This window comes from Prunus persica, chromosome G2, assembly GCF_000346465.2.
Source record: "Prunus persica cultivar Lovell chromosome G2, Prunus_persica_NCBIv2, whole genome shotgun sequence".
Taxonomy (NCBI): Eukaryota; Viridiplantae; Streptophyta; class Magnoliopsida; order Rosales; family Rosaceae; genus Prunus; species Prunus persica.
In genome coordinates this window covers 6,598,239-6,611,666 of record NC_034010.1, presented here as the reverse complement: position 1 = coordinate 6,611,666, position 13,428 = coordinate 6,598,239, and the positions used below count along the sequence as shown (strand labels likewise).

The 13,428-nt window shown below is 40.9% G+C and overlaps 1 protein-coding gene across 1 annotated transcript; it reads right to left on the bottom strand.

Moving 5' to 3' along the window:
• Positions 3,145-11,152, bottom strand: LOC18786125 (protein SUPPRESSOR OF npr1-1, CONSTITUTIVE 1). Its single transcript, XM_020557182.1, is given in 7 exon segments — positions 3,145-3,804; positions 3,956-4,225; positions 4,539-4,967; positions 9,841-9,913; positions 9,915-10,307; positions 10,547-11,025; positions 11,135-11,152. Coding segments are annotated over 7 exon segments (2,322 nt in total).

Here is a 13,428-nt window from a genome sequence, read left to right as displayed (position 1 = left end):
GAGACACAACTCTTCCGATTAGGGATGCCGAGAGGTTTAAAGGCTTGTTGCATCTGCACATTGTTTTCAACTTTATTCTCTTTTGTTTTGCTCGAGGACTAGCAAAATCTAGGTCTGGGGGTATTTGATCAGTTCACAATTGTATATCATTTTGTACCCTTCTAGCTTATGATTTGGTTATGTTATTGAGTCAAACGTGTGCTTTTAATCCCTTTTCTGTTTATCATTCAGTTCATTGGGCCTTAGGTAGCAATGGTATCTTTGGATAAGAAAAGATGCAAAATGGTGCAAAAACGAGCAGACTGGGTTAGCAACTCATTTCGGCCTTAACATCTTCATCCGAACTCGGATTGGCCCAAATAATATGTAGTTGGAAAGATAAGAGTCTGAACTTCAAGATGGACTACTCAAATGCATCAGATAATGAAGTTGAGCCCAATTCGTGAGCCCATATACACACCAAGCTCAGGATTGCAGTTTCCAGTTGTTGAGCCTTGGATACTTTCTTTGAGCCATGTGACTCACCACAGCTGTCCTTGACTTTAGACCTGGCATGTTGAGCAATTAAGGGAGGTGTGTCAGCTACTCAAGTGCAAAGGAGAGCCATGTGACTCACCACAGCTGTCCTTGACTTTAGACCTAACATGTTGAGCAATTTAGGGAGGTGTTTCAGCTACTCAAGTGCAAAAGGAGTCACTCCACTGACCAACAATTCACTCCAGTCATCTTATATCACTCCATTCAGCCCAAAATCAGGGAGGACATCTCCAACAAGCCTTCCTTCCATTTCCTACGAATTTGTTCTTCCTCTGCCATCACCAACCAGCCAAACTCATCCCAAATCACCTCTTTAGCTGCCATACTCTAGACATGAGAAAGTTCTTGGAGTAGCATTAGACGTGGAGAAGCACCTGGAGAAGCCTTGGAAACCACAAGCAACTTCAGAATTTGGTTTCTCTACTCTTATTGCATTCAATATGTTTTCTCATTTCTGCTTAAGTTTCATTTCCATTATGAGTAGCTAAATTCATAACTAGGGCTATGATGTAACCTAACATGAATATTCTGGGTTTATAAGTTGAAGTTTTGAGTTTCAAGTTTGATTCATGATTCATATTCCTATTCTTTATGCTTATCAGTTAATATGCTTGTTGGATGATTGATCACCATTAGAACTTGTATATTAGCTACCTTGGTTTGAATCAAGAGTAGACACCATGCTTTGATTTGAATTGAACTAAGAATAAGAAAAGTATGTATGGACATTCGACAACAGGGATTAGATACATGCTTGGTTGTTTAAATTGTTCTTCTATGCTTAATGGGTTCCTAATGCTTAATTTAGATTAGACAACAAATGATCAAGTTAGGGAATTAGGAGCACAAGGTTAGGACCAGACACCATGGCCTAATCATACTTTAGCTAGAATCAATCTTTGAATCCGAATGAGACTTGTCACTTGACTCCTTATAACCCAGAATTGAATTGTTATGGTGAATCGAATGCCCTAGTCTCCCAATCTGTTTTCCAGCCTACAAAAGTACTCTTTGTTACATTTGTTCACTTTGCTTTTGTTTGAAATTTTGTTTTGCCTCATTTGTTCAACAAGTACAATCACTCTTGCTTTAAATTATGTTTTAGACTTAACCTCCTACTTTCTTGAATTTGGTAATCTAAGTACATAACTGATTTTAACTTCTCAGTCCTTGTGGGTACGACCTCGTACTTGTCTTGCTATACTACTAATTGGCCCGTACAATTGCGAGTTAACATTTTAACAACAACAATGCAGATGGATCTATCGAGCGATACAAGGCAAGACTTGTGGCAAAAGGGTACACACAGACCTATGGTATAGACTATGAAGAAACCTTTGCACCAGTTGCAAAGTTAAACACCGTCATAGTCTTATTGTCCCTTGCAGCTAATTTGGATTGGCCACTACATCAGTTTGATGTAAAGAATGCTTTTCTACATGGCGAACTCACGGAGGAGGTGTACATGGACATTCCTCCTGGATATAATACTACTCAGACTGGAACAGTTTGCAGGTTACGAAAAGCATTGTATGGATTGAAACAGTCACCACGTGCATGGCTTGGACGGTTCACCATGGCAATAAAGAACAATGGTTTCAAACAGTGCAACTCAGATCATACTCTGTTCTTGAAACATAGGAAAGGGAAGGTAACAACATTAATAATCTATGTTGATGATATGATTATTACTGGGAATGATAAATAGGAAATATCACAACTACAAGACTATTTGGCTACTGAGTTTGAGATGAAGGATCTAGGTGGACTCAAGTATTTCTTGGGAATTGAAGTGGCTCGATCACAACAAGGCATATTTCTCTCTCAAATGAAATATGTCTTGGACTTATTGACAGACACAGGAATGCTAGATTGCAAACTTGCGGACACTCGTATTGTTCAGAATCATCATCTTGGAGAATATCCGGATCAAGTTCCAACTAACAAAGAAAGATACCAAAGGTTAGTGGGAAGATTGATCTATTTGTCACATACTCGATCAGACATTGCTTATGCGGTGAGCGTTGTCAGTCAATTTATGCACTCTCCAAGTGAAGACCACATGAATGCAGTTCTTCGGATACTTAGATATTTGAAGTCTGCACCTGGAAAAGGACTTATGTTCTGAAAGCATGGTCATCTAAATATTGATGGTTATTCAGATGCAGATTGGGCAGGTAATATAACATATAGAAAATCCACATCGGGTTACTTCACATTTGTGGGAGGTAATTTGGTGACATGGAGGAGCAAGAAACATAATGTAGTAGCTTTATCTAGTGCAGAAGCCGAGTTCAGAGGCAATTTCCAGTAAAGCATTCCACAATTCACTGGATCAGTTGGGCATTGACGACATCTATGCATCAACGTGAGGGGGAGTGTTGGCATGACTTGTGGATATTGACTTACTTTCCTTACACACCAAGAATTCCTATTATAATTGTAATTGATTTACTTTAATTCCTTATTTCCTACTGTAAATAGATTTAGGAATTTATTATTTACATGCCCATTCAGGTTTCGTTGTATTATAAATATGACCTCCTACAAGGAGAAGAATACACAGAAAATTCCCACAAACAAATATTCTCTCGTAGTTTTCATATTTTAGCAAAGTCTTTCTAAGGATTTCAATCTAAATGTTGTTGCAAACCTTGTAAGATTGAAGCATCCACCAAGATACAATTCTCGAAGCCCAGTAAGATATGCAATTGATGGAGGCAATTCTCTTATGCCACTTCCTTCCATATCCAATATCTGTAGTGATTCCATCTCGACTTTTATTTCTGGGAAACTCTCAAGCCTTTTGCAATCACATAGATCAAGTCTTTCTAAGGATTTCAATTGAAGTGTTGTTGAAAACGTTGTAAGATTGAAGCATCCACCGAGATACAATTCTCGAAGCCCAATAAGATATGCAATTGATGGAGGTAATTCTCTTATGCCACTTCCTTGCATATACAATGCCCATAGTGATTCCATCTTGACTTCTATTTCTGGGAAACTCTTAAGCCTTTCACATCCCCATAGACGAAGTGTTTCTAAGGATTTCAATCTAAGTCTTGTTCCAAACCTCGCAAGGTTAACGCATCCATCAAGATCCAATTCAACAAGTTTATCAAGGAATCCAACAGAATCATCAACCTCAACCAAACTTGTGCACTCACTTAGATGCAAGTACTTTATGTTTGGGATTCCAGATAAGTCTGGGATTTTTTCTAAGAATTGACAACCCCTCAAATTCGTAGATGTCAGGTTTGGCAAATGCTGTGAGACAAGAACACAAAAACAGGAAATAATTAATCACATGCTTCAAAAGACAAAAACTTAGAAAACAATTTTTTTTTTTTTTCCTTATGAAATTAACAAATCTATTTGAAATTATATATAATAGATGAAAATAATTTCAAATACATACCTTAAATCCCTCCAATTGTCTGATATGACTGCAAGGCATATTGAACTCAACAAGACGATTTCCTTGAAAATTGGGTGGCAAAGATTGTAACTGACATCTACCCCAATCAATAAATCTTAACGCTCTGGGCAGATAGTTAATGTGCCTGCATAGAGATGCATTACGGTTTATGAAAATTTGAAGATTTACCATATTACTGAAGCATTTTGGATTCAAGATTATCTCAGCTTCTGGAAGCTTCACCATGATGCCTTTAATATTTCTTGTTCCCTAAGATGGAAAAGCATTAACATTAAAATACGAAGTCATATTACAAACCAAAATGCAAGCACATTTTGTTAAGAAAATTATAGGTAACATAAGGTATTTTTTCTTGTCAAATTGAATATAACAACGTATGTGATACTTACTGTACTTTCTATTAGAACTAGTTTGACATCCTCGTAAAACCACAATCTACTACGTTGGCCAGGATCATTGGGGGATTTTTTGTGAACTATATCATTGCCCAGGTTTGCTAGCAAGTCGTGCATTAAAATCCTATCATCCCATTCATAGTTATCATTGCCTTTTCAACGAGTACTTCAATGCAATTTTTGGGTACTATTCGTAGCACATAGTCCTTATTTTCACCGTTGAAGAAACATGCAATGTCGAGAAAAACTTCTTTTGCGTCATCGTCCAATGCATCATAACTTTTTTGAAGTATTCTTTCAATATGTGTATAAGGTTCTCCTTTGTAACCATCTAATATAGCTTGCCAAATTTTTTTATCTCTATTACGAAGATGAGAACCTAAAATTGTTAGAGCTAGTGGAAGGCCATCAGCAAAAGCTATTGCACGTTGTGCGAGTTCCAAATAATCATTTGGAGGTTCATTTGTTCCGAAGGCATTCGAACTGAAAAGTTCAAGAGCTTGGTAGTCAAATACCTTATGGACCCCGTATATCAACTCAATTCCATGGCATTTTAGCAATCCGCTATCTTGTGTAGTTATTGTAAAGAATGTAATCTCTTGATTTATTTGGATACAATTGTACAATATAAATATAGAATACAGTTGACTTTTAATGGAACCATTTTGGTAAATACAATAGGCTATTAACCGTAGCAAATCATTTGGAGATCATGATATCAATCAGCATCATTTAGGGATTCATTAGTGGAGGAAATATTGGTTGTGATTGTAGGATTGACATCCCCCCGCAAACTGGACAGCCCTGGTTGGACAAGTTTGGATCGTAAAAGAGTATGGCGGGGTTTGTGTAGGGCCTTCGTGAGAAGATCAGCTGGCTGATCAATGGAGGGAATATAACGAACTTGGTGACTTCCAAGAGCGACTTTTTCACGAACAAAATGATAGTCAAGCTCGATATGACGCGTCCGAGCATGAAAGACCGGGTTTGCGGCCATGTATGTTGTGCTCAGGTTGTCACAATGAAGGAGAATAGGAAAGTGAAGAGAAACACCAAGCTCGAAGAGCAGATAGGAGAGCCAAGTAGTCTCAGCACATGAGTGCGCAAGGGAGCGATATTCGGATTCCGCACTTGAACGGGCAACAGTGGGTTGCTTTTTGGAACACCAGGAGATTAAATTGGAGCCCAAATAGATGAGGTAGCCACTGGTAGACCGACGCGAATCAGGACAGCCCGCCCAATCTGCATCGGAGTAGGCACTGAGGCGGGCAGTGGACGGTTGCGGGCTAAGAGAGAAACCAAAGTCGAGCGTGCCTTTGACATACCGTAAGATCCGTTTGGCAGCGACAAGGTGAGAGGTGCGAGGGGCAGCCATGAACTGAGCAACGGAGTGGACCGCAAAGGATAAGTCCGGGCGAGTTAATGTCAAGTATTGAAGACTGCCAACAATCTCACGGTAGGTAGAAGGAGACTCCAAGGGCACACCGTCGGAAGCAGACAAAGGGACTTTGGCGGCCAATGGAGTGGTGGCAGGTTTGCAGTGGAGCATGTCATGACGCTGGAGGAGGTCATGGGCATATTTCAGTTGTGAGATATGAAGACCACCAGATGTGGTTGTAACTTGGAGGCCGAGAAAAAAATGAAGTGGACCAAGATCCTTGATATCAAAGGCAAGGCCCAATGCGGTGATGAATTGGTGAAGAAAACTGGAATCATTTCCTGTGACCACGATGTCGTCAACATATAACAATAAAAATATGACATAAGAGGCATGCCGAAAAATAAAAAGAGAAGAGTCAGATTGGCTGTGTCGGAAGCCGAAGGAAAGAAGAAACGAGCTAATGCGATGGAACCATGCACGGGGTGCCTGCTTGAGGCCATATAAGGCCTTGTGAAGCTTGCAAACATGATTGGGACGGGTGGGGTCAACAAAACCCGGTGGTTGAGCCATGTAGACATCTTCTTTAAGAAGGCCATGGAGGAAAGCATTTTTGACGTCTAGTTGGCGGAGGGACCATCCCCGAGAGGTGGCAATAGTAAGAACTGTGCGGATGGTGGCAGGTTTGACAACAGGACTGAAGGTTTCAGCGTAGTCGATACCAGGTTGTTGATGAAAACCCTTGGCGACAAGACGGGCTTTGTAGCGCTCAAGACGACCATCAGAAGTGCGTTTGATCCGAAAGACCCATTTGCAGCCGACCGTATTTTGAGATGGGGTAGACGGAACAAGAATCCAAGTATTATTCTTCAGAAGAGCGTTAATTTCTTCTGTCATGGCAGCACGCCATTCAGCATGTTTCTGAGCCTGGGAAAAACAAGTCGGTTCTTGATCAGTGACAGCTGCCAAAAGAGCACGAGAAATAGGATACTTAACTGTCCCATCAGTGCGAATTTTGGGATGGAGTGTGCCAGTGCGGGATCGGGTGACCATGGAGTGAGGTGCGGGCTGAGTGGCTGTGACAGGAGGCATAGGCGCAATGGCAGCATGGGAGGCGGGCAATGCAGCAATAGAAGTGCCTGATGGATCTGCGAGAGGAAACGGACCCATGGGGGCTGATGTAGACACATGGTCTACCTGGGTGATGGAGTGAGGAAGGGAGGTGTGGGATGCAGGGGCATCAACATGGGCTGACTGGGAGTCAAGGTCAGCAGGGGCTGACTGGGATGTAGAGGAATTAGGGCCCACAGGGGTGGGTGGACAAGCTGGGCCTAGAGAGACCGGTGCAGGAAGTGTGCCGGATGGGGAAAGAGGCGGCATGGGATCAATGGGCAAGTGGGCCACGGGTGGTGGGGGCAGTGGTACAGCAGGAAGTGGAGAAAGGTCTAGCGCCACATAAGGGGATGAGGGAGACACCTGTAACTGAGTAAAAGGAAAACAATCTTCATTAAAAATAACATGCCTAGATGTGTAGACACGGCCCGTGGATGGGTGAAGGCAACGATAACCCTTGTGATGGAGGCTATAGCCAATAAAAACACATTCCAAGGAACGACTCAGTAACTTGTGATTAACATAAGGACCAAGAAAAGGAAAACAAGAACACCCAAAGACACGGAGGTGGGAATATGTGGGAGGTTTAGAAAAGAGAACAGTGTAAGGGGTAGACCAGTTTAGGACGGGAGTAGGAAGGAGATTAATAAGATGAACAGAGGTGAGAGCAGCTTCGACCCAAAGATTGAGAGGCATGTGAGAAGTGGTTAGGAGAATACGGGTCATGGTGGCAATGTGGCGATGTTTGCGTTCAGCAAGACCGTTTTGCTGAGGGGTGTGGGGACAAGAGAATCTTTGTTGGATACCAAGGGAATGACAGAAAGTGGTGAAAGAGGTATTAACGTATTCCGTACCATTATCACTTTGGAGGTATTTGACAGAAGTCCCAAATATGTTTTTAACCATAGCCACAAATTTTTGAAAATGAGAAAATACTTCGGATTTACGACGCATGGGATAAATCCATGAGTAGCGGGAATATTCATCAGTGAAGAGCACATAGTAACGAAAACCGGTAACAGAAAGAACAGGAGACATCCACACATCAGAGTGAATTAAGTAAAATAAAGATGGGGTATAATTTTTATTGATAGAGAAAGGTAATTGGGTTGATTTACCAAGAGCACAACCCGTACAAAATTTAGAATGCAAATGAAAGGTAGAGCCTAAAGAGGAACTTAATTTAGATAGTACGGAAGATGAGGGATGACCAAGACGATTATGCCACACTGAAGACGAGACAGCAGCGAGAGCACGAGGGGTAGAAGGGATAGAAGAGGAGGACATCGGGTACAGACCATCCTTACAAGGGCCCTGAAAAAGAAGTGTGGCAGTATGTAAGTCATAAATTTGGTAGAAATTTGGTGTAAAAACGAAGAAGACAGAGTTATCATGTGTAAAGCGAGCAACAGACAAAAGATTTTTGTCAAGAGCAGGAACAAGGAAGACATTACTAAGGTTGAGGTTAGAATTCCCCAAAGAGAGAGGTATGTTACCAGTATGAGAGATGGGAAGGGAGTCTCCATTACCCAAAAGTACAGAATTATTACCATTGTAGGGTTGGGGATTTGAGAGAGAATTGGCATTGCCAGTCATGTGGTGGGTTGCTCCTGTATCGGGGTACCACGTGGTGTCAGGCATATGAATGGTGTGAGAGCCAGCAAAGGATGGAAAAGAGTCAGGCCCATTGTAGCGATGGGGGCAAGCAGCAGCATTGTGTTGAGTAGTAGAGCAGGTAGGACACCAATTGGAAGGAGGAGGACCCAACACACCTTGGCCAGCCCAAGGGGGCCGTGAGCTAAATCCACGACCAGTCGACGGTTGTGGAGGCACATTCCAGGGAGCCCAACTAGGTGTCTGCCAAGACGAGGATGGAAGGGAGAATGCATTCCAACGATCACCACGACGAGAGCCATTGCGGTTCCAGCCACCACTGCGGCCATTGCGGCTATTGCGGCCGTTACCACCATTGCTGCGGGAGGCAGGTGATGGCTGGGAGAGACCAGGACCACCACGGGGTGGCCCAGAGGACTGGGCTGCCATAAGGGCAGTGCTCTGGGCAGCAGGGTCAGAGGAAGGCCGCGGGGCATGGGTCTCAAACGAGAGAAGACGAGAGCGTAACTCGGTGAAATTTGGCAACGGAGGGAAATTAAGGATAGCTGTAATGAGCATGGCATAGTCGGGACCCAAGCCACGAAGAATGGCAGTGACCAAGTCATCGTTGGAAACAGGTTGGTTGATGGAGGCAAGGGAGTCAGCAAGAGATTTGGCCTGGTTGAGGTATTGGTCAACAGATTTGGTGCCTTTTGTCATATCAAGAAGTTGGAAGCGGAGATTGGCAGCACTAGCAATGGACTTTTGGGCAAAGTGAGTTTGCAAACAATCCCAGATTTCTTTGGAAGTGTCGTAACCGACAGTGAGGGCGAGAACTGACTCGGAAAGGGTAGAGGTGAGGTAACTAACGATAAGCTGGTCTTGTTTGTACCAGATAAGGAAGGCAGGATTGGGTTGAGAGGAATTAGGAGGGTCGGAGGAGGTGGTGGTTGTGGTAGCAGCAGGGGCTGGTTTAGACCCATCAATATATTGCCACAGGTCATGGCCGACAAGGAAAGGCTTGATTTGGCGAAGCCATAGCAAGTAGTTGGATTCAGAGAGTTTGATGAAATGGGTAGTGTTTGGGCCCAAAGGAAAGTGAGAGGAAGAGGAGTTGTTGGTGGCGGCCATGGAGGATCAAAGAAGAGAGGTGACTTCGTTTGAAGGAGAGAAGGGCTGATACCATGTAAAGAATGTAATCTCTTGATTTATTTGGATACAATTGTACAATATAAATATAGAATACAGTTGACTTTTAATGGAACCATTTTGGTAAATACAATAGGCTATTAACCGTAGCAAATCATTTGGAGATCATGATATCAATCAGCATCATTTAGGGATTCATTAGTGGAGGAAATATTGGTTGTGATTGTAGGATTGACAGTTATGATGACTCTACTACCCTCACCAAACCAACCAACTCCAGCCAAGTTGTCTAATTGGTCCAACTGACTCTACTACCCTCAGCTGTTCTTTTATAACACCGATTCCTTCATCAACACTCTAAATTTTCAACTTTTTGCCTAGATACTTATGAAGAAGAGTCTTCTGTAGCTGGATTAGGCCTCCATGTGGCGAATTTTCCCTAACATTTTCCAAGAAACAAGTTCCTTCAAACTCATGGGCAATTGCATTCCATATAGCTTTTGCAATTGTTGTCTTGCCTATTCCAGATGTCCCCCATATCCCAATCATGCGACGACCATTCCCATCAACATCTAAAAGCTTTTTCACATCTTGTACATGAGACTGAATTCCAACTGGGTGCTTGGCCACATTCCAATATGTGCGTCTCAGTACTTGGCTTAAGATTCCATCAACAATGTTGTTGATAAATGTAGCTTCATACCTGCCAGTTTAACCAAATTAGACACATTTAATGAATCAGATTTAAACATCCAACCGTGCAAAAGAACGCAACATACAGCTATCAAAAATGAAAAAGTACCAATTAAATCTTCTCCCTACAATTTAATATTTTTACAAAAGCATACTTTTCTTTAATAATGAGCAACAAATAAATGTGTAACTAGAGAAAGAAGAGAGAGAAAAAAATTAAACTTGAAAATGATAAAGATAGAAATATACTGTCCATCCTTGAAAGGATGTCCGGACAAATTTGCTGCTTTTGTAAGAGCTTCCCTCCATATGAGCACCTTCTCCTCGTTATCTTTGAATTTGCTTTCAATAAGGCCTTTAAATGCGTCACCAAATTTACTTGTTTGGTCTCGCACATGAGATGGATCCACCTTGTTAAAAATGGGTAAAACTATTTGTTGCTTTGATTCTTTACATCGAAATATTTCAACAAGTTCATCCAAACACCACCTCGAAGATGCATAGTTTTCAGAGAATACAATGAGAGAAATTCTTGATTCTTCAATTGCTTTGACAAGGGCAGGCGATATTTGATCTCCTCTTGTAAGCTCTCCATCAATGAAGGTGTAGATGCCTTTATCAGACAAGGCCTTGTCCAAATGATCTGTAAAATTGGTGCTTGTATCCTCGCCTCTAAAATTCAGAAAGACGTCATATGTAAATGTTGACCATTGACACAGGAAGTTCTCCTGATTCGCATAGCCACACACAAGGACTTACATCAATCACACATACAAGTTGAGGAAAAAATAATGCAAAATAAATGACAAAACTTATAGGAAGCTTTCTTCTTTGCACATTTGTAGGTGGATTCATTTGCCTTGAACCAGATGCAAGCAAGGAAGAACCAGATGCCCAATAAGATTTTTTTTGAGAATCCTAGCCCCAAAAGTCGATCCCAATTTGGAATGGACGAGACTGGATGGCCTGCCTTGTTCCCCAAATGTTTAGTTTCAGTTGCCAGGCTTAGAGATTGACGCTTCCAGTCTGGGCATTGTCGCTTGCTTCTCTGGCCTTTTGTCTAGGCGTTAGTTTTCAGCTAGTGTTTGCTGTACTTGGTCTTTCTTGCTCATTTAATAAAGTACTTTAGTGTTTGTTGAAAAATTTGGGAACAACAAAATTGTTATGTTTTGCAAAATAAATCACCACGGGTCCAGAAAGCTACTTCACATATTAAAGTTTTTTTAAGCATAATTATTGAGAAGCCAGTTTCTAAGAGGTAACCTAAAACAAGTACAAAATAACAAAAACAAAAACAAAACAAAAAGAAAAAAATAAGTGAAACTTGCGTCGAGAATGAGAAAAGAGTGTTGATGAAAGTAAATTCCGTAGCCGGCCATGTAAACAAATCATAGATTGTGGTAGCCGACACGGAAAGACAAGGAAAGCTCATTATTTCACCCAGTTTGAATAAAAGAACGACTCCTTTTTCTTTAGTCCAATCGGATATTTGGCGTCCATCCCCTACTACCATACTGTCTGGAATTCTGTGGTTTATTATTTTTGAGGATGATTTCCTAGAGTGACGTGGAATTCTATGGTTTACCAGATGATCCAAACGCAGTTTAAAGTATTTTAGAGTACCGTTTGTACTAAAAATATATATATAGATAGCTTTCTTTTGATGTCAAACAACATTACATCAAAAGAGAAAATGGCAACTGATTAGGCCATCAGAAGTCATTTTCTTTTCACCAACCCATTTGTTTCTTCCACGAGAAAAGAAAGAAAGAAAACCACCCTGCCAGGAAATGATGTGAAAATTCACATGACACAGTTCACACGACAAAAAATGTTGAAAAAGATTCTTTGCAAAGGCACTTATAATAACAATGACGCGGAAAAATTGCTTTGTGTTCAGATAGTCAACACGATTATTGGGCATAAATTTTCAACTAATGTACAAAACTTCAGCAGAATCATTTTTCCAAGATTATACAAATTCTATAACAAGGTTCCAAAGTAGATTTTCCTTGTTTGGGTTGGTTAGAGGTTGACGTGCACCCGGTGGTGACGTCTTAGTGGATGGCCTTCTAACTAAGTTTTTCCTAGTTAGTTTAATTTCTCTTTGCCTCGTTGTTGTCTGGTTAAGTGGAGATGCTGTTCCCTCCTTCTTGGAGACTTTATGTTGATTTCTCTTTATTTCAATGAAGCATCTCTTTGACCAAAAAAAAAAAAAAAAAAAAAAGTTTCCAAAGTAGATTATTTCTTTCTATTTTTGCTGTTATCGGCACAATAGTTTCTTTACCACCTTCAATGTGAATTAAGTCAAAGATGAACTTTTGTGGCAACTGCAAGTGGTTAAATTGTGATATTTGTTGGCGTGAGTCAACTTTCTGGGAATTTGGTCTTAGGCAGGGACAGCCCTGACATTTTGGTGGCTCATGGCCAAAAATTAAATGAGGCCCTTAGCATATATGTTGTTTTTATTTTAAAATTTGCTCATTCCTTTTTCTTTTTATGAATAGGTGGCAAAGCCCCAAAAACAACTAACCGGCTTAAGTAGAATAATTTCATTTAACTAACAAAAAAAAGACCAAAAGCACATGATCCATAAACAACAAAATCATATGTAGGCTCATAGAGCTTCTAAAATTTCAACAAAACAAAACAAAAGTTCTCAAGTGGCTCTTTAATAGGGCTTAGTTCTCAAGTGGCTCAATTGTATACAAAAAGCTGCTTTGACTTCCACTCCATCATCTACAAATCAAAAAACAAAAGCAATAACACTAAAAATACAAACAATCACTGAAAAATTCTTGATCTTCTAGCATTTTGAGAAGCAAAAGTCATTAATAACCTCTTCAAAATCTATTTTCAATACATAAGAACTACTACATTTTCCTATTTGCGCGACGACACAAAATTCGTCGCGCAAGATACACTTGAGCGACGGAAAAAAATATTTGTCGCGCAAAATAGCGAATCTTAGTGGGACAAAAGACAAGATCGTCGCGCAAAGTGAGTAAGAAAAACGCAGGTTTATTTTTTTGGCCCCAAACACTTGCGCGACGACAGATTTTGTCGCGAGAGAAAACCTTGCGTGACGGTTTCCCTTTTCGTCGCGTAAAGTTAGACAGAAAACAGTGGGT